This window comes from Lipophrys pholis, assembly GCF_963383615.2.
Source record: "Lipophrys pholis genome assembly, chromosome: 5".
In the NCBI taxonomy this organism is placed as follows: domain Eukaryota; kingdom Metazoa; phylum Chordata; class Actinopteri; order Blenniiformes; family Blenniidae; genus Lipophrys; species Lipophrys pholis.
The window spans coordinates 11,099,078-11,124,303 of record NC_137628.1 but is presented as its reverse complement, the minus strand read 5'-3'; the positions used below and the strand labels follow the sequence as shown (position 1 = coordinate 11,124,303).

Here is a 25,226-nt window from a genome sequence, read left to right as displayed (position 1 = left end):
TAATGACCAGGAAAAAGTTCTTTAATTTTTGGCGCAATCTGTGTGAGTTTATTCAGCTTCACTGTTTTGGATCCATCATGCTCCGACAGCTCGTGTTCTTAATAGTTTTGTCTCAATTAAAGAATTAATTCCTTTAGCGACAGCCCCAATTGAACCTCCCCCCATGTTAACAGTCCATCAAATTAAGATGCCAATCTTTCCGTAGATTTTATCATTGTTGTCAATTACTTCATTCTTTTTCTGATCACCTTTGTTGGATTGACGGTGTCGTGAATTTACATTAATTGCAAGGACTTTGGCAAACACAGGCACAGTTGTAGTGTTCCAATGACAATTACTTTGTTTCCTCACACTTTTTTGTTATTGTTTTATTGATTATTGTGTCTGTTAATTAATATTTATTTCCAGTAAGTGATAGAAAAACTAAAAAAAATGTAATGAAAAGCCATTTTACAATAAACTACACCACACGTTTAAGTAGAAAACAGTACACTTGTGTTTTGAACACCCTCTTGGTTTTTAATGTGCGTCATAGCAGAAGTGCAGAAGTTTTCAATCTGCAAGTCAGAATGTTTTATCTGCCTTTAACACGACACATGTTGACCTGAGTGAGACATTCTTGGACAGGTTGTTTGCACGTTGATACTACGGAAGCGAATATGGCTCAAAAGTCAATTTGAAATGTATTAACAGAAATGCTTTTTCATTTTAGGATTAAACTGCATTTTGCAATTTCGGTGCATTCATTGTGGTCGCAACAATTTGGCTGCACATGATCGACCACAGAGAGGTCCACGCAGACCGTCGCGCACAGCGGTGGATGACGATATTTACATCACGCGGACCAATGTGCACCCTGCAGACCTGGCCTTAACCCATCACTTATAGTCCACTGGGATTGGCTCAAGCACCCCACATGACCTAAAGATGCTCTAATTATAGATCTTCCACTTTATTTCTGAAGAATGTCTTCATATAAGGACATATGTTGGGTTTGGAGACAGTATATATTGCTTGACACTCCTTTGGTGTCTACTGTTGACCTGCACAGCTGACAGCATCCAGGAGACTAATTTACTGAACAAAGTAGGTAAAAAGTTTGTATTTTTCCAGACCAAGTGAGAATTACTTGTTAGAAATGCTGATTATTATGTACAAGAAATGTTTTTTTTAATGATAGTTCAGTTTAGTCAGCAAGATAGATATCTCTGGTTACAGAGAAAACTGCAATAATCTTTTGTGATTTTTTTATATGAATGCAAATGTTCCTTGTTTATAAAAAAAATTGTTTAGATGTTTTATAATTTGATCATTCTTGTAATTTCTTTGGATTTGTGTTTTTTCTTTCCAGATCCTGCTAACAGCAGCATGGTAAGACGAGCACACACATCATCACACACCTACCAAAGTTTCACACAACTATAGAAGATAAATACAATTAGTGAATAATAAATAGATAATACATTGAGTATATTTATATTAAAAGTCCTATATTTTAAAAAGAAGATCATTTTTATTTTACATATTTGGGTGTTTTGTTGTTGATTCCTCTGTTCACCGAGATGGAAGACAAACAACTTCTCTTGGTTGACAATTGGAATTTAGCAAAAAGCCTGTTCAAGGACTACTTCTGTGTGTGAAGTGTTACTGTGTACAACAAGTTTTGTAGAGGAATGGCCGTGGTTTAGACTCGGCCATCCCATGTTGGTCTGCCTACTGCCTGTCTTCGATTTATGCCATTTCTTCTCCAAGGGCATGATGGGACACCCTGTAAAGTTATTTACTCCTTAGTTCTCTTGTCTCTCTCTAGTAAGTGTGTGTGTGTGTGTGTGTGTGTGTGTGTGTGTGTGTGTGTGTGTGTGTGTGTGTGTGTGTGTGTGTGTGTGTGTGTGTGTGTGTGTGTGTGTGTGTGTGTGTGTGTGTGTGTGTTCCTTCCTAGAGGCCTGGCTGTTCTAATCCCATGTGTTCGTCCTTCGTACCACAAAGCAAGATGCTTCGTTCACTTCCCATTGATCGACAGTCTTTTTATTAACAGAAGAAATATTTCCTAACACCTTTCATGGATTTTTAATTTTGAATCTGTTCATATCAAGAACAGGTGTTATACCAAATTTTGTGTGACTGCTAAAAGTTTTATTTTAAAGCGCTTGAGTGCGTCATCATGTGATTTTGCATGTTGCTGTTATTGGTCATTGAGCTATGAATCCATCCAGAGTTGTCCTGGGCCTCAGCAAACAGGCAGGATCAATATGTGTTAGTCCGGGGAAGCTCCGGACAAATCCTAAAATATCAAAGTTTTTTGGTATTGCCAGTAAAAGGTCCTCAATAGATTTTTTGGATTATTTTGATAAAGAGAGATTGATTTTATGTGTTAAAAAAAAAGGAATCAAATTAATATATAAAATTTTCTGGTTCCTCTATTTTGTTGTGTTGTCAGTGAAGCAGTCCACTTTGAGGAATGCTTTTGTCGGGTGGGCATGAGTGATAACCAATAATAATAATTACAATAAATAGATTTTTCAAGTTGTTTTTATAGCTGGTTTAATTGTGTACACAGATGACTGGACTCTCATGGATGTCACTCACAGCTGCCTTGTTGTTGCTTGCTGGAAACTCCGACTCTGTTGTGGACGAGAACTTCCTGGCAACCATCATAAAGGAGATCTGGACTGAGTAAGTTCAGCTCTTAAAGTGTACATAGAATCACATTTCATTTGACCAATGCTGTAATGAACATTCACAAAGAGCAATTTAAAACATCAGTTTTAAAGGAATAAATGCCTCTTAACAAACATGGTCAGGCATCTGAATATGTCGGTTCACTTTTATTTTATCAACAAAGTTTTAAACAGGACATTCCTTAATTCAGTTCTTTGTGCAGAATCAGAATCAAATGATCCACAATAATTAAACAAATATTCTAAGTATTGTAATTTTTTGAACGTTGTTTTTTGCAGCTACAGGCCAGGACCCATGTTCAGCATGGCAGTGACCATCCCACAGGCAAACAAGAATTACGATGTCAACGAAGTCCTGAGCAAAACCAATGGTAAACATGTGATAGAAACAATCAAAAGTGGTGGTGTGTACAAAGATGGCAGGATTGTTGCGGCAATGTTTCAGAAGAAGAAAGGTAAAAATGGAGAGGACATCCACGCAGAGTATCGTGTTCTAAAAGACTTTGACTTCCTTTCCAGCAACAACAATAACTTGTATAGTAAGGATGATTTGTTGATTTTCTATGTTCTTGGATCCCCATGTTTCCACAAATGTACAAATCCAAATAACGTTAATAACATCCTTCAGCTTATACCAAAAATCCAGAAGTGGACAAATTATGCTTTTGTGTTTACTCACGTATTCAAATCCAGGAATATAGCCCTCCAGACTTCTGAGGCGGACCTCAGGACTGCATTTGAAAACATTGGGAATATAGGTGGTATTGGCCTTAAAAACATTCACCGATGTAAAGAGATAAACAATGTCATGGAGTGCCACAGCTGTTCCAAAGATGATCACGTTACACCGTTTTGTATTTCAAATGATTTTGATAACATCCCAGACCAGCCAAGCATTAGTAGAAGTAAGGACAAGTCACCCTCACCATCAGTCAGAGGAAGGAACAAGTCACCCTCACCGTCAGTCAAAGGTAGGGACAAGTCACCCTCACCGTCAGTCAAAGGAAGGAACAATTCACCCTCACCATCAGTCAGAGGAAGGAACAATTCACCCTCACCATCAGTCAGAGGAAGGAACAATTCACCCTCACCGTCAGTCAAAGGTAGGGACAAGTCACCCTCACCGTCAGCCAGAGGAAGGAACAATTCACCCTCACCGTCAGTCAAAGGTAGGGACAAGTCATCCTCACCGTCAGCCAGAGGAAGGAACAATTCACCCTCACCATCAGTCAGAGGAAGGAACAATTCACCCTCACCATCAGTCAGAGGAAGGAACAATTCACCCTCACCATCAGTCAGAGGAAGGAACAATTCACCCTCACCATCAGTCAGAGGAAGGAACAATTCACCCTCACCGTCAGTCAAAGGTAGGGACAAGTCACCCTCACCGTCAGCCAGAGGAAGGAACAATTCACCCTCACCGTCAGTCAAAGGTAGGGACAAGTCATCCTCACCGTCAGCCAGAGGAAGGAACAAGTCACCCTCACCGTCAGTCAAAGGTAGGGACAAGTCACCCTCACCGTCAGCCAGAGGAAGGAACAATTCACCCTCACCGTCAGTCAAAGGTAGGGACAAGTCATCCTCACCGTCAGCCAGAGGAAGGAACAAGTCACCCTCACCGTCAGTCAAAGGAAGGAACAATTCACCCTCACCATCAGTCAGAGGAAGGAACAATTCACCCTCACCATCAGTCAGAGGAAGGAACAATTCACCCTCACCATCAGTCAGAGGAAGGAACAATTCACCCTCACCGTCAGTCAAAGGTAGGGACAAGTCACCCTCACCGTCAGCCAGAGGAAGGAACAATTCACCCTCACCGTCAGTCAAAGGTAGGGACAAGTCATCCTCACCGTCAGCCAGAGGAAGGAACAAGTCACCCTCACCGTCAGTCAAAGGTAGGGACAAGTCACCCTCACCATCAGCCAGAGGAAGGAACAATTCACCCTCACCGTCAGTCAAAGGTAGGGACAAGTCACCCTCACCATCAGCCAGAGGAAGGAACAATTCACCCTCACCGTCAGTCAAAGGTAGGGACAAGTCACCCTCACCGTCAGTCAAAGGTAGGGACAAGTCACCCTCACCGTCAGCCAGAGGAAGGAACAATTCACCCTCACCGTCAGTCATAGGAAGTGACAATTCACCATCACCATCAGTCAGAGAAAGGAACAATTCACCCTCACAAAGGCGCTCTCTTATCAACAGACTCTGTACATGCCTTACCAGTCTTGTCTGCTGCAGAAAGAAACAGTCACCTGACAAGTAATGAAAAACAACTTCTGCCACAAAACAGCAGAATGTATTCTTTTATTTGATCTTTCTCTTGAAGTTTCCGCTAGAGCTGCGAAAGAGTTTGTAGTTGTTTCTTAGGCAATGACAATAAATTCTGTTGTGATTGTGATTATTCAGCAACTTCTAGTTGCCTGGGCTCCATTGACACAAGCTGTGTATCTCTGTGAAGCATTTTTAAAGTTTTGTTCTTTCTGATTAAAGCTTGGCTCAGCAAGTCATTTTGACTGTTTCATGTCGTATTTCATGTCACATATTTTCACAGTTTGAATGCTGAATTTCAGTAATAATATGAAACATTATATTTTTTTCCTTTTTATGGATTAATAAGTTAGAATTTCCAGGTGTGGGAAAGACATATGATTCAGATGCAATTTTAAACATCACCTGGTGTAACATGAAGCCAACAGACAATACATGTTATCACTACATGATAGTCATAGCGAATGAACATATGAATTAAAAAAAACAAACTGTGTCCAATCACATTGTGTGTTCAAATCCATGAGATTTGCTGAGGTATCACCAACCTCTCTTCTCAGAGGGTATATTACTTCCTCGTCAAGTGACTAACTGACACAGCACCTCTGACACTGAGAAGAAAACAAAACTCTCTGGTAACTGATGCCTTTCTCTACCACGGTAAGTCTAATGTTTTCAGTTTTTACAAAGGGAATAGTGTTTTGCTGTAGTTGTATATGTATTAATGTACCTCCCTCCATATTTACTTATGTATATCTAAGGGAAGAAAGAAAATCTGTGAAAATCATTGCCTTTTATAATTGTTTTTTAGAGTATGGCACACATTTGGATATCAATGTATTTTAACTGGGACAAATGTTGGATTTGAAATCAGTGGAAAGGGCTGAATATATATTTCTTTCTTTTAACCATTTGAGTGAAATTCTAGAACAATAAAAAAAAATTCTGGCATGCGATTTGATGTCAAAAATAGAATTTACTTTTGACATAATTAAACAAAATGGTTCTGATAGTAGGAAAATAAGAATCAGAAGATGTTACCACTGTTTTCTACCCTTTATTATTATACAACATTTAAGATAATTGAAAGTAACTGTGTTCAGACCTTCTGATTCTTGATTTCCTTGAATGCAGTCTTGTGTGGATGGGATTGATTCGATCTGCAGGGAAAAGTAAAACCTTTGACTCTTCCTTCATTTGAAGTGAACATTTTCAACATAATGCCAGATGTTAAAATTGTATTTTTCAGAAGCTGTTTGCAGGAGCAAATGTTACCACTCTTATCAGCTTGTTTGTGGTGGCTTGACACGTTTTCACACACAAACCAATGCTGTTGTTTTTAATTGTTGCACTGCTCAATCACAAAGAAGGACCTACTGTTAAGAAATGTTTCATTGAATATTCCTAATGTGAAAATAAATGTAGATCTACACAACTAGCATCCAGCTTGTTAATCTTAGTACGTACTTTGAAAATGGAATGCAACCTTGTTTTTAGGATCACCGATGTAAATCTTAGTTTAAATTATGTTATTTGTTCAAACTTGTCAGATGGCTGGCCTCTGCTGGAGAGCTGCTGTGGTTTTATTGTTGCTGTCTGCTGGAACTGGTTTGGCTGCTTTCAACCAGAACCAACTAGCAAACATTGTCACAAACATTCTGAACAGGTGAGTCGTTTCCTGGACTCTCAGGGGAAAACCTCTCTTGCGTCAGACTCGCAGAAGACACAGTTCTTGTAATACAAAATGCCTGTCTGATATATTCAAGTATTCAAGTAAAAGCAGAAGTCAATAAAACTCAAATGACCTTTCTGAATTAGTTCTTTAATTCTGTGGGAGAAAATACATTTTAAGCAGAGATCATTTTGCACATCAACTAAAATGACATTGCCGATTACATTATTGACTATATAGCATAATATGGCATCATACAATGTATCACAATGAATGATTCTGCATTGATCGTATGTTTTGGGTAATTGTGATACTTCTGTCAAATGACTCAAAGAGAGTTTTTTCCTTTGTTTTCAATTCTCTGCACTTTTCTATGCACCATTGAAAGGGACAGTAACAGTAGTTTGTCTGTCAGGTACAGACCGAGCTACACGCTCCCCAACGGTTCAAGGTCAGTTGCTATTATCTACAACTTTACGTGTATTCTACCTGTCATAACAATATGTAGAAGGTGGATGGAGATTCAGAAGCATTTCAAGCCAAAGTCAACATGTTCTGAAAGATGACCAGACGTTTTCATTTTCTTTTGCGTTCTCGACTTGACCATGTTTACAGATTAATAAAATTAAGTCATTGTGTTCAGGACGGTAGGAGCTATGGATGGATTATACACATTGTGTGATCAAGGCCCTGTAGTCCAAGTTCAAGTATTTTTGTTGCCTAAAATGAACAACACTGTATATAACATGTATATATTTGTTACTAGTATCAGGTTGAGGTGTTTTGACGCATCAACAGTAATGACCAAACGTCTCATGTGCTTATACTGCTTTTAGTAATAATCAATAAGAGATGGGTGACAGCACATCTTATTTTAATAAAGCAGTTAGCTTTGAGTGGATGGTTGTCCATCTTCACTGGCCTTAACACACTATATGAAGTCATACTTGGTTAATTGTTGTATTGGAAAGAGACTTGAACATGAAAATATACAGTACATACTAGGGATGCATGATGATATCGGCACAACATTGGTATCTGCTAATATGAAATTAAACACCTGTATCTGCATGAAACGCAGATGGTCTTATGCTGATTTATTAATTTTTTTTCGGCTTAACCAGCATGTGCATGCCATGGTCACGCTAGGCCGTCAGGGTAAAGAAACATGACGCGTGTCTGGTAGTTGTTCACAAGGGCGTTTTTTTCTCTCTCAGGGGAATACACCGCATCTGAAAAGAGGCGTTCCTTCAACCGCAACACTTCTGTACAGGACGCACTGTCCTAGGAAATGAGCTTGTTGTATGCTGCACATGATGAGTACATAATTAATGTATCAGTTATACTTTAACCATGGGTAGCATGTAGCATGGCTTGGAGTGCTGCACCTGATTGGACATATGAGCACATATCCAATATCATGCATCCTGAGTAAACACCATCTAGACACCTAGGGCTACAGTACCACAGAAAAACCCAAATTATTACCATCCATCTTTCCATCCATCCATCCATCCACCCATACATGACAGAACTCATAAGCACTACTTAAGTGAGGTCTGTAAATGAGTTTGATTTAATTCTTTCATACTTAAAAAGCTTTTGTCAATTTAATGTTGAATGTTTTTAATTTCTGAACATTGTGTTTATCTGTTTTGTCTGACAGAAGCTTCCCCATGTTCAGCCTGGCTGTGAGCATCCCCTACAACCATGACAGTGGAATGTATGACGTCACTCAAATCACTGACTCCGAGGCCAAAGTGAGGGAGGAAATTCTAAAATGCAATGTGTACACCAGCAACAGAATGGTGGCAGCCACAGTTTTGAGGTGGCCCAATGTTTTGAGACAGTGTCCTAACGAACGTGTGCAGTGGGATGATGTTAGATGTTCATGTCCTAAAGGGGTCAAGACATGGGCTGATGTTCAGCGTCGTTGTCCATCGGCAGTTCGAGATGGCAGAGCAGACCATGCAGAATACCGAACTGTGCAGAAGTTACACAACTTGATCAGAACCAGAACCAAAGGGGATTTGTTGATTTTCTACGTTCTTGCCTCCCCGTGTCCTAACAGATGTGCAAAAGAAACAAATGGTTGGAACATTCTCAACAATATCAATATAATTCTGAATTGGACTAATTATGCTTTTGTATTTTCCAAAGTATTCATGCCCCGCAATGGAAACGCCATACCAGAGAAAGATTTACGTGAGGCACTTTTGCAGCTTGGGACATACAGGGGTCCCCTAGGGTCAATTGGTCTCAACAACATATTCCGATGCAACAAGAAAAGGAAAAACTCTCCAGTGAAATGCACAAGCTGCTCAGAGGGTGAACAAGTTGCTTCCTATTGTGTTTCTCAGCATTCCCCGTTCACTCTGTTGAAACAAACTAAAAAGCAGGGCAAACATAAATTTCAAACACAAATAGGTGTTTAGGTGAGATGAAGTTGACAGAAGAAAGTTTTTAAAGATAAAGAAAAGATAGGGAGGGACATTAGAAAGAACTCATGGTCTATAGTAGATATTGCAGCTACCCTTGAAATATTTATCACTATGTAAATACATAAAAAGAAACATGGATGTGATGGAAGTAGCGTAGAAGAGAAAGAATTGATGCAATGAACACATCACAATAAGCCAACGTACAGAGAATTACAGCACACATCATAGCCACATCAGGCTACGGTTAATTTACTGTTTATATAATATAATTATATTAAAAAAATAATAATTTATGTATATGATATTTGTAAGTTTGGAAGAATGGAATACAAGAATGCAGTACAATCACAGTTGATCTTGTAAAAATTACATGATTGAACCATTTTCTCTGTTTCCTTGATTTTTAACTGACTTCTAATAAAACTTTAAATATTTTCATGTTGCCCCTTCTTTTATAGAATTACCCTAATTTTGCTCAACAGGGACTCGACACTCACATAAAAGAAAGGATTTTTTGTTTAGGATTTAGAAAAAGACAAAAGGAGCATCAATATTTAGAGTAAAGTCAGAAATAGTTCCATTTCTTTATGTAACATTTTGTCTGTCATTTAAACTAAATTCCTGATAAAAGTCTGTGGTTCATGTGACGCTTTGAGCTCCCCTGAATTAAAACAATGAGAGCAGACTGTACTGTAGCTTACACTGCATAAAAGTTTACATTTTACACAACTACGAGTGTCGAGTTTTATAGTACAACATGTATTTCCATTGAAGCCAAATCTGACCAGGTTTACTGGCTTTTAACAACCTTCCAAATCCAATTGTCATACGATGAAACACTCGATTAGTTGAGATTTGAAGGTTTTTTAAGAGTCAGCTTTCACAGACACCTCCACCTCCCACCAATCAACCACTTCAAACACAACTGGAAATACTCTATCAAAGCCAGTAACATCTAACCAACCAACCATGTAAGTTCGGCTATATTTATAGAGTAAGTCAGCTGAGAGACTGACTCACATGAGAAACATCACAACTTAAAGTGCTCATATTGTCCATCTTTTCAACACTTTCACATGGGTCTCGTTGGTCCCAAAACATTGTTTTCAAAGTTCATTGCCCCATATCCAGCTTTTCCTTGATTTTCAGCCATTTAAATATTATATTGCTTGAGCTGCATTCAGAATCTGCTGTGTCTGTGTGAGCTGGATTGTCTCCGCCCACACATGCCCTTCTTTGGAAGAGGAGGAAGTACTTCCCTGTCATGGTGCCTTGTGCCAAAGCAGAGTTGCCTAATTGTGGGAGTGTCAAAGGGAGGGCCTACCTTGATTGGGATTGGCTAAACCAGGGGTTCCCAAAGTTTTGATAGCTGAGCGCCAACTTATAAACCCAACATTGGGCTGAGGGTGGCTGAAGGAAAGAAAATGGAAAAAACAGACCGGATTGCAATTCTACGATTTACAGTTATTGGTCTGCATTCAGTAATGTGCAATGAACACATTTAAATTAATAAATGAGGCTAAACCTGGCCAAACTTGAAAAAACATTGTAACACACACTTGTAGTCAAAAGCTACTCTTCGCTGATTGACGGAATCAACTCTCCTGATTTGCTGTGGGACAAAAGCCTCTTTCCTCTGATTTGCTGTGAAATCAGTCAATCTCGGATAAGAACCTGGATTTTTCTCCATTGACTGAATGCACAGGAGGTTTTTCACCAGATATCTCAGCAGAGAGCTGCAATGTGTTATTTGTGTTTGAAGAGAGAATCTGTGACTCGTGGGGAAGAACTTCACATTGATACAGGTGTAAAAATATGACTCCACAGGAGCAGCTCCTGCGACCCCCTGCAGAGAACCTCCACTGTCTTCTGGAGAGTTTTTTAAATTTTGTTCCTTTTACTGTGCAAGAAATGCATAAAGCTTTCAAAGCATTAGATGACAGGAAACCCCCCCGGACCAGACTTGATAGAGCCCGACTTCCTGAAAATAGCAGCTGATTTTAGAGCACAGCCTCTTATGGTCCTTTTTAATCTCTCAATATAAAATAAAGAAATTGCACTCATTTGGAAGTCAGCTTTTGTTACCCCTTTATTAAAAGGAGGTGATCCAGCTGTTTTAACTAACTACAGGTCAATATCAAATTTGTGTGTCTTGTCAAAAGTTCTTGAATCTCTTGTTTGTGATCAACTTAAAGAGTTCCTGTACTCTAATGAACTTCTCTCAAAACTGCAATCCGACTTCAGGAAAAAGCGTAGCACCATCACGGCTGCTACAAAGTGATAAATGACATACTTGTTGCTTTTGATGAAAAGCAATATTATCCTTCACTTTTTTTTTTAATGTCAAAAGCTTTTGACACAGTGGCTCATGCTATTTTAAAGCATAGGCTTCTTTGTTTGAGAAAATCTAACCATGTTGTTTCCTGGTTCACAAATTATTTGAGTGACAGGAGTCAGTGTATTAAATGTGACAGCCTGTGTTCTGAATTTTTGAATATCCACAAGGGGTGCCACAGGGTTCAATATTACGACCCCTCCTGTTGATTATGTATATTAATGAATTCGGACAAAATGTGTCTGATGCTAATATGCATTTCTACGCTGATGACACAATAATTTACTGTTTTACTGTTTACTGCTAAAGCTGTAGAATCTCTGCAGAAAGCTTTTGATGTGGTCCAGCACACACTTCTAGTGCTCAGTGCTGAAAAGACCAAAGTAATGTTGTTTTCAAACACTAAGAAGGTGCCTCAAACTATCTTCTGAGGGAAATGTCATAGAGGTGCTTCACACATACTAATACCTCGGTATTTTGCTTGATAACTCCCTGACTTTCAAGCCCTTTCCAAGACTTTTTTTTTTTTTATTTAATAAATTTTCTTTTTCTTTTGAGACAAAAAAGCGCCTTGTCACTGCAGCATTTTGATCTATTGGTACATGAATACCTCTGCTCAATGTCTCCATACGATTGACACTGTTTATCATGCTTCTTGAGCTTCATTACTAACTGTAGGGCCTTGACCCATCATTGTTGACTGTATTCCCGAGTGGGATGGCCTTCCTTGTCCCCCAGGAGGCTGGGTCATTGGTACACTTTCATTTATAAGGCCATGCTTGGTCTACCGCCCTCCTACATCTGTAACTTAATCACACGGAGGAGTGTTGACTCTTACAGTTTACATTCAAATGATCATTTGTTGCTCGCTGTTCCATTTGCCCATACAGAACTGGGAAAAGGGACTTTTGCTTACTCTGCTCCTTCTACATGGAACATGATGCAAAAACACTGGAAAATCACTGAACTTATTCCATTGAACGCTTTTAAGTCCAGATTGAGAGCACTTGAGACAACCTATTTAACTTGCAACTGTTTTTCATAATGTGTATGTCATGCCCTCCACTTCCGCAACCTAATTCGGTCCGTTGGCACCATCTGGTGGACTCCCTGCCTCATTGGCCTGACCTCTCACCTCCAATCACCTCAACTGCTTCCAGCTGCGAGGGGGAGTGGCTTCCCCACCTGCACCTCTACATAAACACCGGCTGACCGCAGCCAAACCATAAAACTACCTCGTTCTGACCCTCCTCGTCGCCGGATTCCCGTCTGCCTCCTGCCTGTCTGGAACAACGATCCCCTCTACTAATTCCGATGCTCCCTACTCCTGTGCCAGACTCCTCCGTCCGTCCTCTTTGGCTGCGATTCATTTGGCGTTAGTGCTTTATGTTGTATGCGGTTAGTTTAGCCCCCCCCCCCCCCCCCCCCTTGCTGCCTCTTGGCCAGGACTCCCTTGAAAAAGAGATTTTTAATCTCAACGGGACTTTCCTGGTTATCAAAGGTGAAATATAAGATAAAAAAAATATTTTCCACCAAATTTACTGCAACAATTTGTGAATGTGTAAGTGTTGACGTTGTATTTGTGGAGAAACGTAAACCTACAAGTACTCAGCTCATGGTACACAACTACAAATATACTCCACAAGCATACAACTGCAAATTCCACTTTTCCAAGTGCTCAAACCTTTTTCATTAATAATACTTCCATAGAGTTCATACTCCGAGAAGAAGCTGTCGAACTTGCAGGCCACGTCTCCTCACCGCAGCCACAAGCCTGTGAAGCGGCATTTTAACTTCTCCACTGCACAGCTTATTTCTGGCTTGAAATGTTTTCAGAATTACATTTCACTGAACAGTTTCACTAATAAAGAATAAATCTTTGTGTCTGGGCCAACATTGCACCATGGACCTCTGAAAGTGAGGTCTAAACCACGCCTGGAATTACCACTTTGGCCTCTAGAGAGATTTATCCTTTCAAAGCAATTTACAGTTGGATTAAAAACAAGACTAATTCATTGCAGGCTGCCGGCCGCGCTTTGAGGACCTATGGTCTAAGATAACACAACTTCAAAATGGCAAACTGTTAGATCCTCTGGTAATCTTCAAGCAGACCGGTTTCTTACTTTCTGGGACGACCCAACAATCTGGCCCCACTGATCTGAAATAGGAGCACATATGAATCCAGTAATTGGGTGAATGCCGATTTCTGCACCACTTAACTTGGAAATATTCCGCAAGAAAAAGGTGGATGGAACAAAATGTTTCCGATCTTCCTTAATGTCATACTTAACGTTCTTTTCTCACACCTGTGTGTCTTCCTTTTTTCTTTTCTTCTTCTGTTTTTTTGTTCCGCTTATCAGCAGATGCAGATGCCAGATGGAACAAAACCTGATCATTCTCGAAGCAGAAGTTGTATAAACATTATCATGCACATGATCTATGTGCATTGCTGCCGTCCTCCGAGCATTAAAGGAAAAAAAAAAAAAGCCAACAGAAATGTAAGCTTTTGTTATGGCAGGATTTGTCTACAATGAAAAAGATTAGTAAAGTAGCAGACGGAGAGGTTTTGCTCCAACTTTTGAAATCCTTGGGAAATCTAACTACAAGCTATTATCTTAGTGCAGTTGGTGTAGTTTTATTGTCACATTATTTTTGCTGCATTTCTGTAAGTTGGGTTGGGAGAATTACTTTGAAGATGTAATCTGTTTCAATTACAAGTTACCCATTGAAAAATGTAAAAACTAACTTACTCTAACTACCAAATGATTAAAGTAATGTACAGAATTACTTTTAGTTACCTTTGGATTAGCTTATTACCAAATATTTTAGTAAAGGCGAGAGTAAAAAAGATTTGTCACTTGCTTGATGTATTTCTTTCAAGAAACATTCTACATCGCACAAAATAGTTAAAGAGAATATAGTTGCACATAGAGAATAGACGATGTATAATGTATTAATTGAATATGTCAAAAGTGTCAGAAAAGGAGTAAAATTTTACTATCGATGATTAACCAGTCTAACCTAATAATATTGAAATGTAGTTTCTTGTGATCTGTCAGTTGTGTGCTGTAAAGTAGTCGCAGTGGTCAATACGGTCATATGTCCTACTATCTAGCATAAGCCTGCAGATTTCTTGCCATGATCAAAGAAAACAAAAGAAAATGAAACCCATTACACAGCTTCTGCAACTTTGCTCAAAATGTTTTTAAACAATGACTCAAAGTTATTCTCAGTTTGAACTTTTAAACCAGGGACGCACAGTGGTTCTGTCTTCAGGACCGTCTCCTCATAATGGGGACCTTCCTGGTTCCCGGGCTGGCTCCGAGGCCTTTCTGTGTGGAAGCTCATCCTTTGCATGAACAGGTTTTCTCTCCAGTTTCAAAAAGTCTTCTCGGTGATCCCAGACAAGATTACTTTGGCTGATTCTTTTTCAAAATAAAATGAATAAATACAGGATCTTGTGACAAAAGTACATGAATTAAAATGTACCAACACTTTGTATTATTACAGTAGAACCACTGAGGAGCCGACCCGGTAAGAGTGGACACTCTGTCCTCTGGGGACACGACACTGTGCACGGACACATATTGAACTGTTAACACACCTTAATGAGCGGACAACCTGCCGAACATGGACAACGGACATGTTTTCTCTGGCAAATTTCAAGCTGAGTGACACTGAAACAGCCAAAATACTTGGGCTGGACCTGATTATTGGAATATTAAGACGCTCTGTGAAGTTCATGTCCGTCAGCCCCTCCATGATTTCCACATTACATGTCCGCAGACTGTGTGCGGGCCACCCTTGCGCACATGTTTGCATCCATACTACACTCTAAGCTCACGTCCGTGCGTGTTCCATCACATAAAATAATGATCCCGAAACTATCTCCACTTCTGCTGCCCGGCGTTCTCCACCTTTCCTCAAGTAGTTCATGTTTCACTTCAGGAGTTCTGAGCCTCTGGCTCTTTATTTGCTTTTAAATTGTGATTGTTCAGACAGGGAGCCGGAGGATCTCCTCACACAAGCTCCCAGTAGGCCCTGATGCACAGGTCACGCCGTCATTAAATTTGGGCTGCGCGGTCCACTGCAGAGGGTCGGAGCAGCCCCGAGCGCACTGGGTGGAGGATGATTTTGGAGGCTCCAATACAGGTTTTTTGACATTTCATTGCATTTTGCACCAGAATGTTTCATTAAAACTGACTTTATGTTGAGATTGTAATCATTTTTAGCACTCACTGCTTGATCTTGCAAAAATATAGACAATTTCATTACATACACTGTGACCACAACAAAGACAAACTTTGAAGTGTAAATTTAAAGGTTATTATAGCAATATTTTACCAGTCTGGTCCGCTCAAGATGAAACTGGACTGTCTGTGGTCCCTGAAGTAAATTAAATCTTATTTAATAATTATTTTGTATACATTTTATATACATGTATATATGTATTTATATTAAATACATATTTGTATTGGTTCAGTCATGTGCTTTTAAATAACCATAACATATTTGGTGTTTGGTTATTTAACTGGTCCTACAATTTGTCCTTGTGACCCGTCCCTCCGAAGAGAGGACACCTGTCTTCATGGGACACTTGCCCTTAGACTTTAGGGCGTCCCTACATCAGAGGTTTTACTGTACTTTGACTTTAATGAACAACAATGTAAACTTTTGTATGAAAATATAAATATGAAATGTGCCGGTTCCCTTTTGGTGTTTAGCGTCTCAGTTCTAAGGTTTTATCAGTGTGAGTTTCAAGGCCATCTTGAAAAGTTACCATGGGGAACTTTAAAGTGCATTATCATTGCTACATTTCACAAGGTCCTTCTGTGCATGTGAGACGGAAGGATGAACACGCTTTTTCTTCTGTGAAATGTCGCTATAATGCAACGCTGAGCAGCACTTTGCAACCCTGACCAGTGTTGGTCAAGTGACTCGGTTACCAAGAAAGTAATCCAGTTACTTTAGTGATTACTTTTTCTAAAAATAATGAGCAATTAGTTACTTTAATAATTACTTTACTTAGTAACTTTTCAAAAGCATGATGCACAACTTGAAAACGATATAAAACAATAGACCTTTCAGCCTCATTCTATTATTTCTGCATATTCCACCATATAATATTGAATCACTGTCTTTTTTTAAAAAAATTTACTTTATGCACATTGCATGAAGCAAACATTAAATTAAATGCAACAGTCACTGATTTGAAGAAAATCATTGGAACTTTTGAGCCAATTTTCTGCACATTCCACCATATTCTAATGAAATAAGAATTTTTGTCTTTCTTCTGTTAACTTGTATTTTTGCATATTTCATGTTCTTCATATTAAAAATCTTTTTTGTATGTTTACTCATTTATTCAAAATAGATGTAAATAATATACATCAATAAAATAATTGAAATCAAAGTCTCTCCAGACTGTATTCCAAATATTTACATCTCTTAAGTGTATTTTCACCATTTTAGCAGGGGAGGTTTGCCTGGTGGAACTGGATGTGGAGGGGTGCGGGGGGTTTCTCACTGAGTTTCACCCGGATGTGCTCAGATTTGAGGTGGAATTGTTCACAGTAGATAAAAGTTTCCTTCTCACACAGACTGCACAACAGACACAAATGTTTTGGCACCTTTTACCAAGTTGAACTCAAAGTACTGTCGGTACTTCGAAGTATTAAACGCTGCACCGTCCTGCTCTCTCCTGAGCCCCTATGTTGTTTCCTCCCACTGATGTACATCATTGTTATGAGACAGTCTCACAAGAAAAATCACATAGTACAAAAACATCTATTTGAGTTTAAATGGGAGGTGTGTTTATGTGTTTGTGTGTAGGTGTAGTTTTTCACTCTGTGTTTGCCCTTTACGGACACTGTGGCATCAGGGTGTTACAGATTACGAGCACAGACACACGAAGATGAAAATGGCTAATGCAGGTCCCTTCCTCTCCAGGTGGACAATCGCCGGCTTCTGCTACTTCAAATGTAATGATGTGGGCACCTGCAAAGCTGGAGGCCTTGCTCTGGAGCAAGTGAATAGGACTGTCACCCGATGCTGTAAAGAATCCAAGGTGTTCTTTGTAATATTGTCTTATGAATATATGGTTATGCCAATATTTTGTTTATTAGCATTAAACAATGAATTTAAGGTGTAATTAGTGCAGTCAATAATGTAATTTTCTTATCGCAAAATGGGTTTAGTGGATGTCAGAGTTCATTCAGGCTACATATAAGCGCAACAAATTTGTTGCACAATTGGTTAGTTATTACTAGGACTGTCATAATTAAGGTGTTAATGCAGATTAATCTATCATCATTATTAATCAGATTAAAGGTTTTAACGCAGTTATCCAATCGGCAGTGCAGAATGACTCAACATCCCGGAAAAATGTTAGGCTACTCATTTCAGGTGAATTTGTCCAAGTGGACTTGCCAAAGTGCATGTGGTCACGCATTTACAAATAGGCAGTTGTTCCAATAGCCACCGAACCAACTCCATAAGGAAGACACTAAACCGCACATTGGCCCTCTAAATGGGAACAAAAAACCCAAGATTGTATCTTCTACTGACATAAAGTATTATTCACACTCTGCAGGACAGAGTTTTCTTTTCACTGAAGCACTTCCAGATTTAAATCCCACATTGAGATGAAGCAAACATTCTACTGGATTCTGCTGACTGTTCTCAGCTGCAGCAACATTGTAAATAAGAAGAGGTCATCTCTCCTCTCGGACAATGTCAACAAGTTAGTTTGTCATTGTAGCTCGGTAAAGAAAAAGCAACAGGGTCACATTAATTTGTATTAAGGTTTGTTTTTTTTAAAAAAGAGAAGTTTTTTGTTAACATGACCTGTTAAAGGTGTTTGATAAACATGTTAGGTGCAGATACTGTATAGTCCCTTCTTTCTTTAGTCTGTTTCCTCATGCAAAATTAAACACAATTAACATAGATTAAAAATAAAATATATTTAATTGTGATTAATTGAAATTAATCCACTGTAACTCTGTGATTTATAAATTGTAAAAGATCTAATCATTTGACAGCACTACTTATTACTTGACTGATTTTATTACATTTAAGATTAAGCGCATTATCACATTATTGGTTGCTACAGCATATTGTTGTTCCAACTCTCAGAAAATATGTAATACATTCAGATTGATAAAATACTGTATCTCGCAGTTTTTCAGTTTTAACATTGGCTATGTTGTCTATGTACATTCCGTTGTTAAAATGTTTCTGGAATCGGGGTTGTAGATTTCTGGAAAGGAGCTTTCATGCTGGTAAATGGAAAGAAAAGTCTGGGGAAAGATGAGGAAAAGGTTTGTGCTAAAATCATTGAAATGATATGTGTCTACCACTTGGTCTCTTTGGTGTTCAGGTCTCAGAAAGGAAGCCCTTTTTTTTGATGCTTTAAAAAAAGGTTGTAGCTGTAAAGAAATCAGATAAGATTGTGCAGTCTCTGTGAGGCGCTTAGTCATGGTTCCCTATATAACAGTTCATTTGACATGTACTCCTCACTGAAGCTTCACCTCAACATCAACCACCAAGACATGGCAGACTAGATGAACTCTTTTCCGACATCCTTCGAAAGCAAAAGGTACAAATAACATTTCTGTATCAGAAGCCAATAGACATACTTTACAGAAAGTCAACTTTGACCGTGAATGTAGTTTTCACTGTTGCTCCAAAATGTATGAAAGGAATTGTGTTTTGTTTGTCTATGCAGCCTGATTCATAAAAACGTAATTTGATGGATTTCCTCAATCACTGGTGGTAACATTTAATCATGTCAATTCTACAGTTCTGTCCAAGTCAACCAAACCAGCTTACAATAAATGTGAAGGTAACCTTGTATTTGTTTCCTCCTTCGACTTACTACCGTAATTTCAGGATTATTGAGCGCACTGCAATGTAAGCCCGAACAAATCGAACAAATTTGAAAAGAAAAAAAAGAGAAGAAAGGTCGGAGTTCAGTGAGTCATTTGTGGAGCTGCAGCAGCTGAAAAAAGTCACGGCTTATAGTCCGGAAATTACGGTATATTAAATGCCTCTTAAAATCAAATGTCATCATCTGAGAAATGGAGGAAAAACGTGGCTAAATAAATAAATAAATAAATAAATAAATAAATAAATAAATAAATAAATAAATAAATAAATAAATAAATAAATAAATAAATGTGTAATTAATGAATTAAAATTGGGATTCAATATATAAATGGATAATTAAATGTGTCATTAATTTATTGAAATACCAGATAATTTTATGTAAAATACATATCGAATTATTTCACTATTTCATTAATTATTTCATGGGCCACTGTTGCACTGCTTTTATCTGTCAAACTCGCCCATCTAAGTAATTTGGGCGGATTTTACACCTGATTGGTTCCCTTGCACATCAAGTCAAAGCAGATGGATGGATGTATAGATGGATGGAAGGAAGGATGGATGGATGGATGCAGAGCAAATGAACATATTCTGATACAGTTGGTGGCGCTATATGAACGTTTGCTCCTTACAGTAAAACTGCAGACCTGTTGTGTTACCACCAAACTTTTATTTCTCAAATTCTTCAAGTGAGGTAACATTCAGCTCGGTCGGGTGTCCCTTACATCACACATTAACATGTCCCTGTAGCAACACACACTTGTCAGTAGTTTCTATTGTCAGACTATACGCCTCTAAGTTGTTATGGATACTTTATTTAACAAAACTTGATTTGAAACCGACAAAAACCAGTGTATTAAGCTGTTAGCTAAATGCCTTAGTGGTGAGAGATGTTTTATATTCTATAACGTCTCTCATCAACTCATGTAGATCCTTCAGGAACATAGCCGGCGTGTTTTGAAACTCATCAGACCAAATCATTGGATTTCGTCAGATTAGCGTTAAACCCGCCCACTGACATTGATTGGTGAGTGTGACAGATAAAATAATTTCATGAAGCAGTACAACAATGAACCTTGAAATAATTAATGAAATAGTGAAATAATTATATGTTTTTTACATAAAATTTATTGCCATTTTAATGAATTATTGAAACATTTAATGACACATTTATATATCTAATCCCAATTTTAACACCTTAATGACACATTAAATAATTATTTAATGGTGTTTTTATTTATTTAATTTTGGCACGTTTCATCCTCCATGGAAAAACACTCATGCATCCTTGTCATTACTGTGTTATCCATGTCAATGCAACTTGTTTAGATGGCTGGCCTTTGCTGGACACCCGTGGTGCTGGGCATTCTCCTCTCTGCTCAGTATAGTTTTGGTGCGGTGGATCAGAGCTGGCTCACAAACATTGTTGAAGGCCTAAAGAATGAGTAAGTGCTTTAAAGTGCCTTCTTTTTTTCTCTCTTTTGTCTCCTACATACCTACTAAAGTCCAAGCATTTGCACTGTGAAACTGTAAAACACAAGTACGAAGCAGCTACACAGTTATAGCTGCTTGTCTAGAATTGTGAAAGTCAACATTTCATAGCCTTATATATGACAACCTGTGCTGCATTACTCTGTCACTTATGTATCATAACCAGCTTCAACTTGTGCAGCAGATTTAACTGTAGTAACACATTAATTGTACTGGAATTCAAGGATCAGCCTTGACATACATGCCACATGCATCAGAGTGCTGTTAATATTTCCATACCTATTGCTTCCTCAAATCACTTTTGGAAGGGACTTACCACTGCAGGCTCAGGGCAACTGATAAGAGCTGCAGTTCTGAGGATGCTCCTAACTTTCTGGACTCCTGGTTGGCCTTGGTAAAATCCTTATGCTTACCTATTTTTTCAGCATCTAACACAAACTTTGAGGAAAAAAAATACTCAGTCACTATCTATCTCACCGTGACAAGTGTCATGACAAAGACATTGTCAATGCTATTGACTTCACCTGTCATTGGCTATAATGTTAAGACACACTGTTACATATTAAGGTTATTGTGAATCTGTGAAATTAGCAGAACTACATTGGTGTACAAAATATATAAAATGCTTATTTAAATGCAGAAATGTACTATGTAAAATGTGAATACTATTTTGTGTGCTTGGATTCAAACACTTTGACACTTCAAATGATCCTTTGCACCAGCAAAGTTTTCTTGTCTCTATTCATTTAAGTTCTGCCTGTATTTTTGTTTAATGCATTATAGTAGTTTGAATAATCAACACAATGTGAGAAAATGATAATGTTCAATAATCAATTAGCTAGTTATTTATTCTTGCCTGTTCAGTCTTGTAATATCACTTTGAAGGTGATGTGATGAAAAAATGAAAAAGCAGCAAATGTCAATATTTTCTTGTGGGCTTTATGTAATATATAGAAAGCCGTTGCATATATTATCATAGACTTTTTAAAGTGATACACCAAACTCAAGGAAACATGCATACCTATAGTATTTTAAACCATATTCACTTGGAGACCACTGTGGGATCTCAGTAAATGAACTAAGGTAAATCAAAACAAATTGTCAATGATCATCAATAAAAAGCCACTTCACACTTTCACAGAGGAACATTTCGAACTGCTAATATGTTTATATTGCAAATATTTCCATGAAATGAAACAAATCGTAATGGATGCCTTGTTTTCCTTTTTGGCAGGTATGAACTTGGTGACGCTTTTACTCTCGCTGTGACTATCCCCCAGAACCAAGACCCCACTGGTCTTAAAGAAGTCCTTCAGAGTGACCCAGTGGACAAAGTGAAAGAAGCTGTTTCACAGGGTCAAGTGTATCAGGGCACCAGGGTGATCGCAGCAACACAGTCTGATGGATTGTCACGGGTTCTGGAAAACATACAATCCCTCGCAACTAACAGTCAGGGAAATGTTCTGGTAATTTACTCTGAAGTTGCCCCCAATTCAAATGACAGCAGCATAGCTGAGAAAATCAATTATGTCATTCAAAACTGGAGCGCTTATGCATTTGTGTTTTCAAGAGTAGCTGATAGTCCTACTGCCGACACCTCTCAGCTGGCTGGATCTTTTAAGCTCCTAGAGATTTCCAAACTGGGACTTGACAACATTTTCCGTTGTTATAAACCTGACGATTCTTTTCAGTGCACCAGCTGTTCTTCAGGGGGAGATGTAACACCCTCATGTGTTGCCAACTCAGCCCCGTCAGACCAAGGACAAGGGTCAGGTGCAGACGCAGGTGCAGACGCAGGTGCAGACGCAGGTGCAGGTGTAGATACAGGCGCAGGTGCAGATACAGGCGCAGGTGCAGGTGTAGATACAGGCGCAGGTGCAAGTGCAGATACAGGTGCAGGTGTAGCTACACCTGCACCTGTAGGTGTAGATACAGGCGCAGGCGCAGCTGCAGGTGTAGCTGCAGGTGCAGCTGCAGGTGCAGGTGCAGGTTTAGCTGCAGGTGCAGGTGCAGGTGCAGGTTTAGCTGCGCGCAATGGACGCCGAGGTAGCAAACTTGGAGGAGGTAGAAGAGGAGGTAAACGCAGTAAATCTGTAAAGCGTAGAGGAGGTGGTAAACGCAGGAAACAGGTACAGCGTAGAGGAGGTGGTAAACGCAGGAAACAGGTACAGCGTAGAGGAGGTGGTAAACGCAGGAAACAGGTCAAGCGTAGAGGAGGTGGTAAACGCAGTAAATCTGTAAAGCGTAGAGGAGGTGGTAAACGCAGGAAATCAGGAAAGCGTGGAGGAGGTGGTAAACGCAGGAAATCAGCAAAACGTAGAGGAGGTGGTAAACGCAGAAAATCGGGAAAGCGTAGAGGTGAACTACTTTGGGAGTGGTAAACGGTTGGGGGCTGCATCTAACCAGCAGTTCAAAATAACCTATGCCATGTTCAAAAAACCCACTTTTTTCTTTTCAACATATTAACAATGACTTATATCAATACATTTGCTTTCTAATGCTACTAATAACTGAACTCATGTATCAACGTAAAAAAGATCCTTTACATGAATGAAGTGTTTTTACCAATTGCTGTTAAAAAAAAAAATCTTGACAAATTTTCAACATGTTTTGTGGTAAACATTAGTATTCTCTTTTGGATTTCAATAAAGCTTGGCCTGTTGTCCTTTCTTGTCCTTAGCATGTTTTTACTTCAACACGTTGAAAGACCAAACGAGGTTTCGTAACTGAACTCAGAGCAGAGACCTACTAAAAACACATCCATTAATACAAGCCTGTACACCTACTTGCTTTATGTGCGTATATAAGCACCCCACTGAGCAAAAACTAACAAAACACATTTACAGTGTTATCTCTACAATTCCAGAAGATGTTCTCAGGGAACTTTGCAAGTACTTCCTGGATATTGCATGGATGTCTTGTCTGGACATAAGTGAAAAAAAAAGTGCCACTCCACTGGGAATTGAACCCTAAACTTCCTGCATGACTGAATCATGTCTAAATCTAAACATGCCAGTTTGGCTGCAAGGAACCAAGTCTGCATTAACATGCCAACAATAACTTCTAAAATACTTAGAACACGCATCAACAAATCAATAACTGACACCACACACACATGACCATCAGAATTAGAAAACAATTGTCCAGGCTGCCTATAAAAGATCCAATCCTCAGCACCATCATATACAACACAGCGGTATTAATAATACAGTTTATACGCATTACTTTCAGATCGGAGCGACCACACAGACCTGGAATTAGCTTCCTTAGGTGAACTCGCCTGTTTCTGCGTGGGAGATACTTTATTTCACAAAACTCTATTTGCAACTGACAAACACCAAAGTAAAGACTGGATCCTGACAGTTAAACATCTCAGTGGTGAGAGATATTTTGGACGCTAAAACATTTCTCACCAAGTCCAGAGAAAGTTCCTGCTGATCCTCTGGTGAAGTAGCCACCATATTTTTGAAACTGTAGAATCCATTCTAGTGGTTCATTGATGACGTTTGAATCTTGGTCGCAGGCTGTTGTTGTGGCAACTCTTCTCAGGAAAAGATTTTCATGCATATCCTCTGGTAATGTAGCCGCCATGGGCATCATCATCATATACAGTATATAGGTACATTTCAATAGTTCGATTTTTTCACATAATCTAAAGAAAATCTGAAGAAACTCTTTGTGCACATGAGCAGGGAACAAAGTTTGCCTTCAAAACATTGTGTATTGTTTTTTGACGGATTACATTTTATTTTCTCATTGGTTTCTATGCAGTTTATGTTCCAGAAAAACTTTTTGGACCATTTACTCTCCGAACACACTCCAGGTGACCTTCCAGTGAAGGCAGCAGCCCAAGTCAGCGACATCAGCATTAAATTAATAACAGACACACCGCTGGAATATATATATTCCTTCAAATACTAGTTTATCCTGGCCAACACCATACTCTACATGACACAGTGCTTGCCCAGAATTTATAGTTTCTATTAGTGAATCACAAATATAATGTACACGGTAATGATATAATAATGCATTCTTCAGGACCAGTTTAGTGCTGCTTTGGTTAAATTAAAATGAATCCCGTTGTATTTAATCTTAATGTTATTTTCTAGTTTCCTTTGTGCTGCATACGTATTACTTTCAGACTAGCTGACGATGAACAGGGAAACAGTCCAAACAGATGAATAAGTCACAAAGGAAAAATGCAACCAAATCTGCATACCTGTTAGATAAAGCACACCGCTCTTGCTCATTCGATACGCCATGATGCAAGCCTTGTTACCTTGAAAGCTTGAAATAAAATCAGTAAAAATATAATGTGCATCCTCAAGTACTTGCATTGACACAACACGACTATGGACAAGGCCCTTGACCCCTATAACTCCTCAGAGGTACAATTTAACTGCTGCTCACATACAATGTGTAGTTAAGGGAAACTATGTAAAATATAGGTTAAA

The 25,226-nt window shown here is 38.9% G+C and overlaps 2 protein-coding genes across 14 annotated transcripts; both read left to right on the top strand.

The window, feature by feature from the left end:
* Positions 1-1,034: 1,034 nt before the first annotated feature.
* Positions 1,035-9,430, top strand: LOC308110133 (uncharacterized protein). Of its 12 annotated transcripts, XR_013935365.1 has the most exons (8): positions 1,035-1,086; positions 1,352-1,371; positions 2,558-2,673; positions 2,958-4,705; positions 4,739-5,606; positions 6,497-6,612; positions 7,034-7,069; positions 8,285-9,430. XR_013935365.1 is itself a non-coding variant. In XM_080464238.1 (7 exons), exons 2-7 carry the CDS (start codon positions 1,369-1,371, stop codon positions 8,330-8,332), a joined length of 405 nt encoding a protein of 134 aa, XP_080320364.1. In that variant the 5' UTR covers positions 1,035-1,086; positions 1,352-1,368; the 3' UTR covers positions 8,333-9,430. The 12 variants fall into 9 exon arrangements, 6 of the variants coding, with proteins under 6 accessions (XP_080320364.1, XP_080320363.1, XP_080320362.1 ...); XR_015941749.1 differs by having other exon boundaries at positions 2,958-5,606; positions 7,040-7,069; XR_015941750.1 differs by having other exon boundaries at positions 2,958-5,606.
* Positions 9,431-18,834: 9,404 nt separating this feature from the next.
* LOC308110116 (uncharacterized protein) lies at positions 18,835-23,437 on the top strand. 2 transcript variants are annotated; one of them, XM_080464208.1, is made up of 4 exons: positions 18,835-18,991; positions 19,196-19,237; positions 20,611-20,726; positions 22,007-23,437. In XM_080464208.1, exons 3-4 carry the CDS (start codon positions 20,611-20,613, stop codon positions 23,151-23,153), a joined length of 1,263 nt encoding a protein of 420 aa, XP_080320334.1. In that variant the 5' UTR covers positions 18,835-18,991; positions 19,196-19,237; the 3' UTR covers positions 23,154-23,437. The 2 variants fall into 2 exon arrangements, with proteins under 2 accessions (XP_080320334.1, XP_080320335.1); XM_080464209.1 differs by lacking the exon at positions 19,196-19,237 and having other exon boundaries at positions 18,862-18,991.
* Positions 23,438-25,226: the final 1,789 nt, after the last annotated feature.

Coding starts and splice junctions, on each gene's coding strand:
- LOC308110133 (XM_080464239.1), top strand. Junction 2,674..2,957: donor ATAAAGGAGATCTGGACTGA/GTAAGTTCAGCT, acceptor TGTTTTTTGCAG/CTACAGGCCAGGACCCATGT.
- LOC308110116 (XM_080464208.1), top strand. CDS start 20,611: ATGGCTGGCCTTTGCTGGACACCCGTGGTGCTGGGCATTCTCCTCTCT. Junction 20,727..22,006: donor GTTGAAGGCCTAAAGAATGA/GTAAGTGCTTTA, acceptor CCTTTTTGGCAG/GTATGAACTTGGTGACGCTT.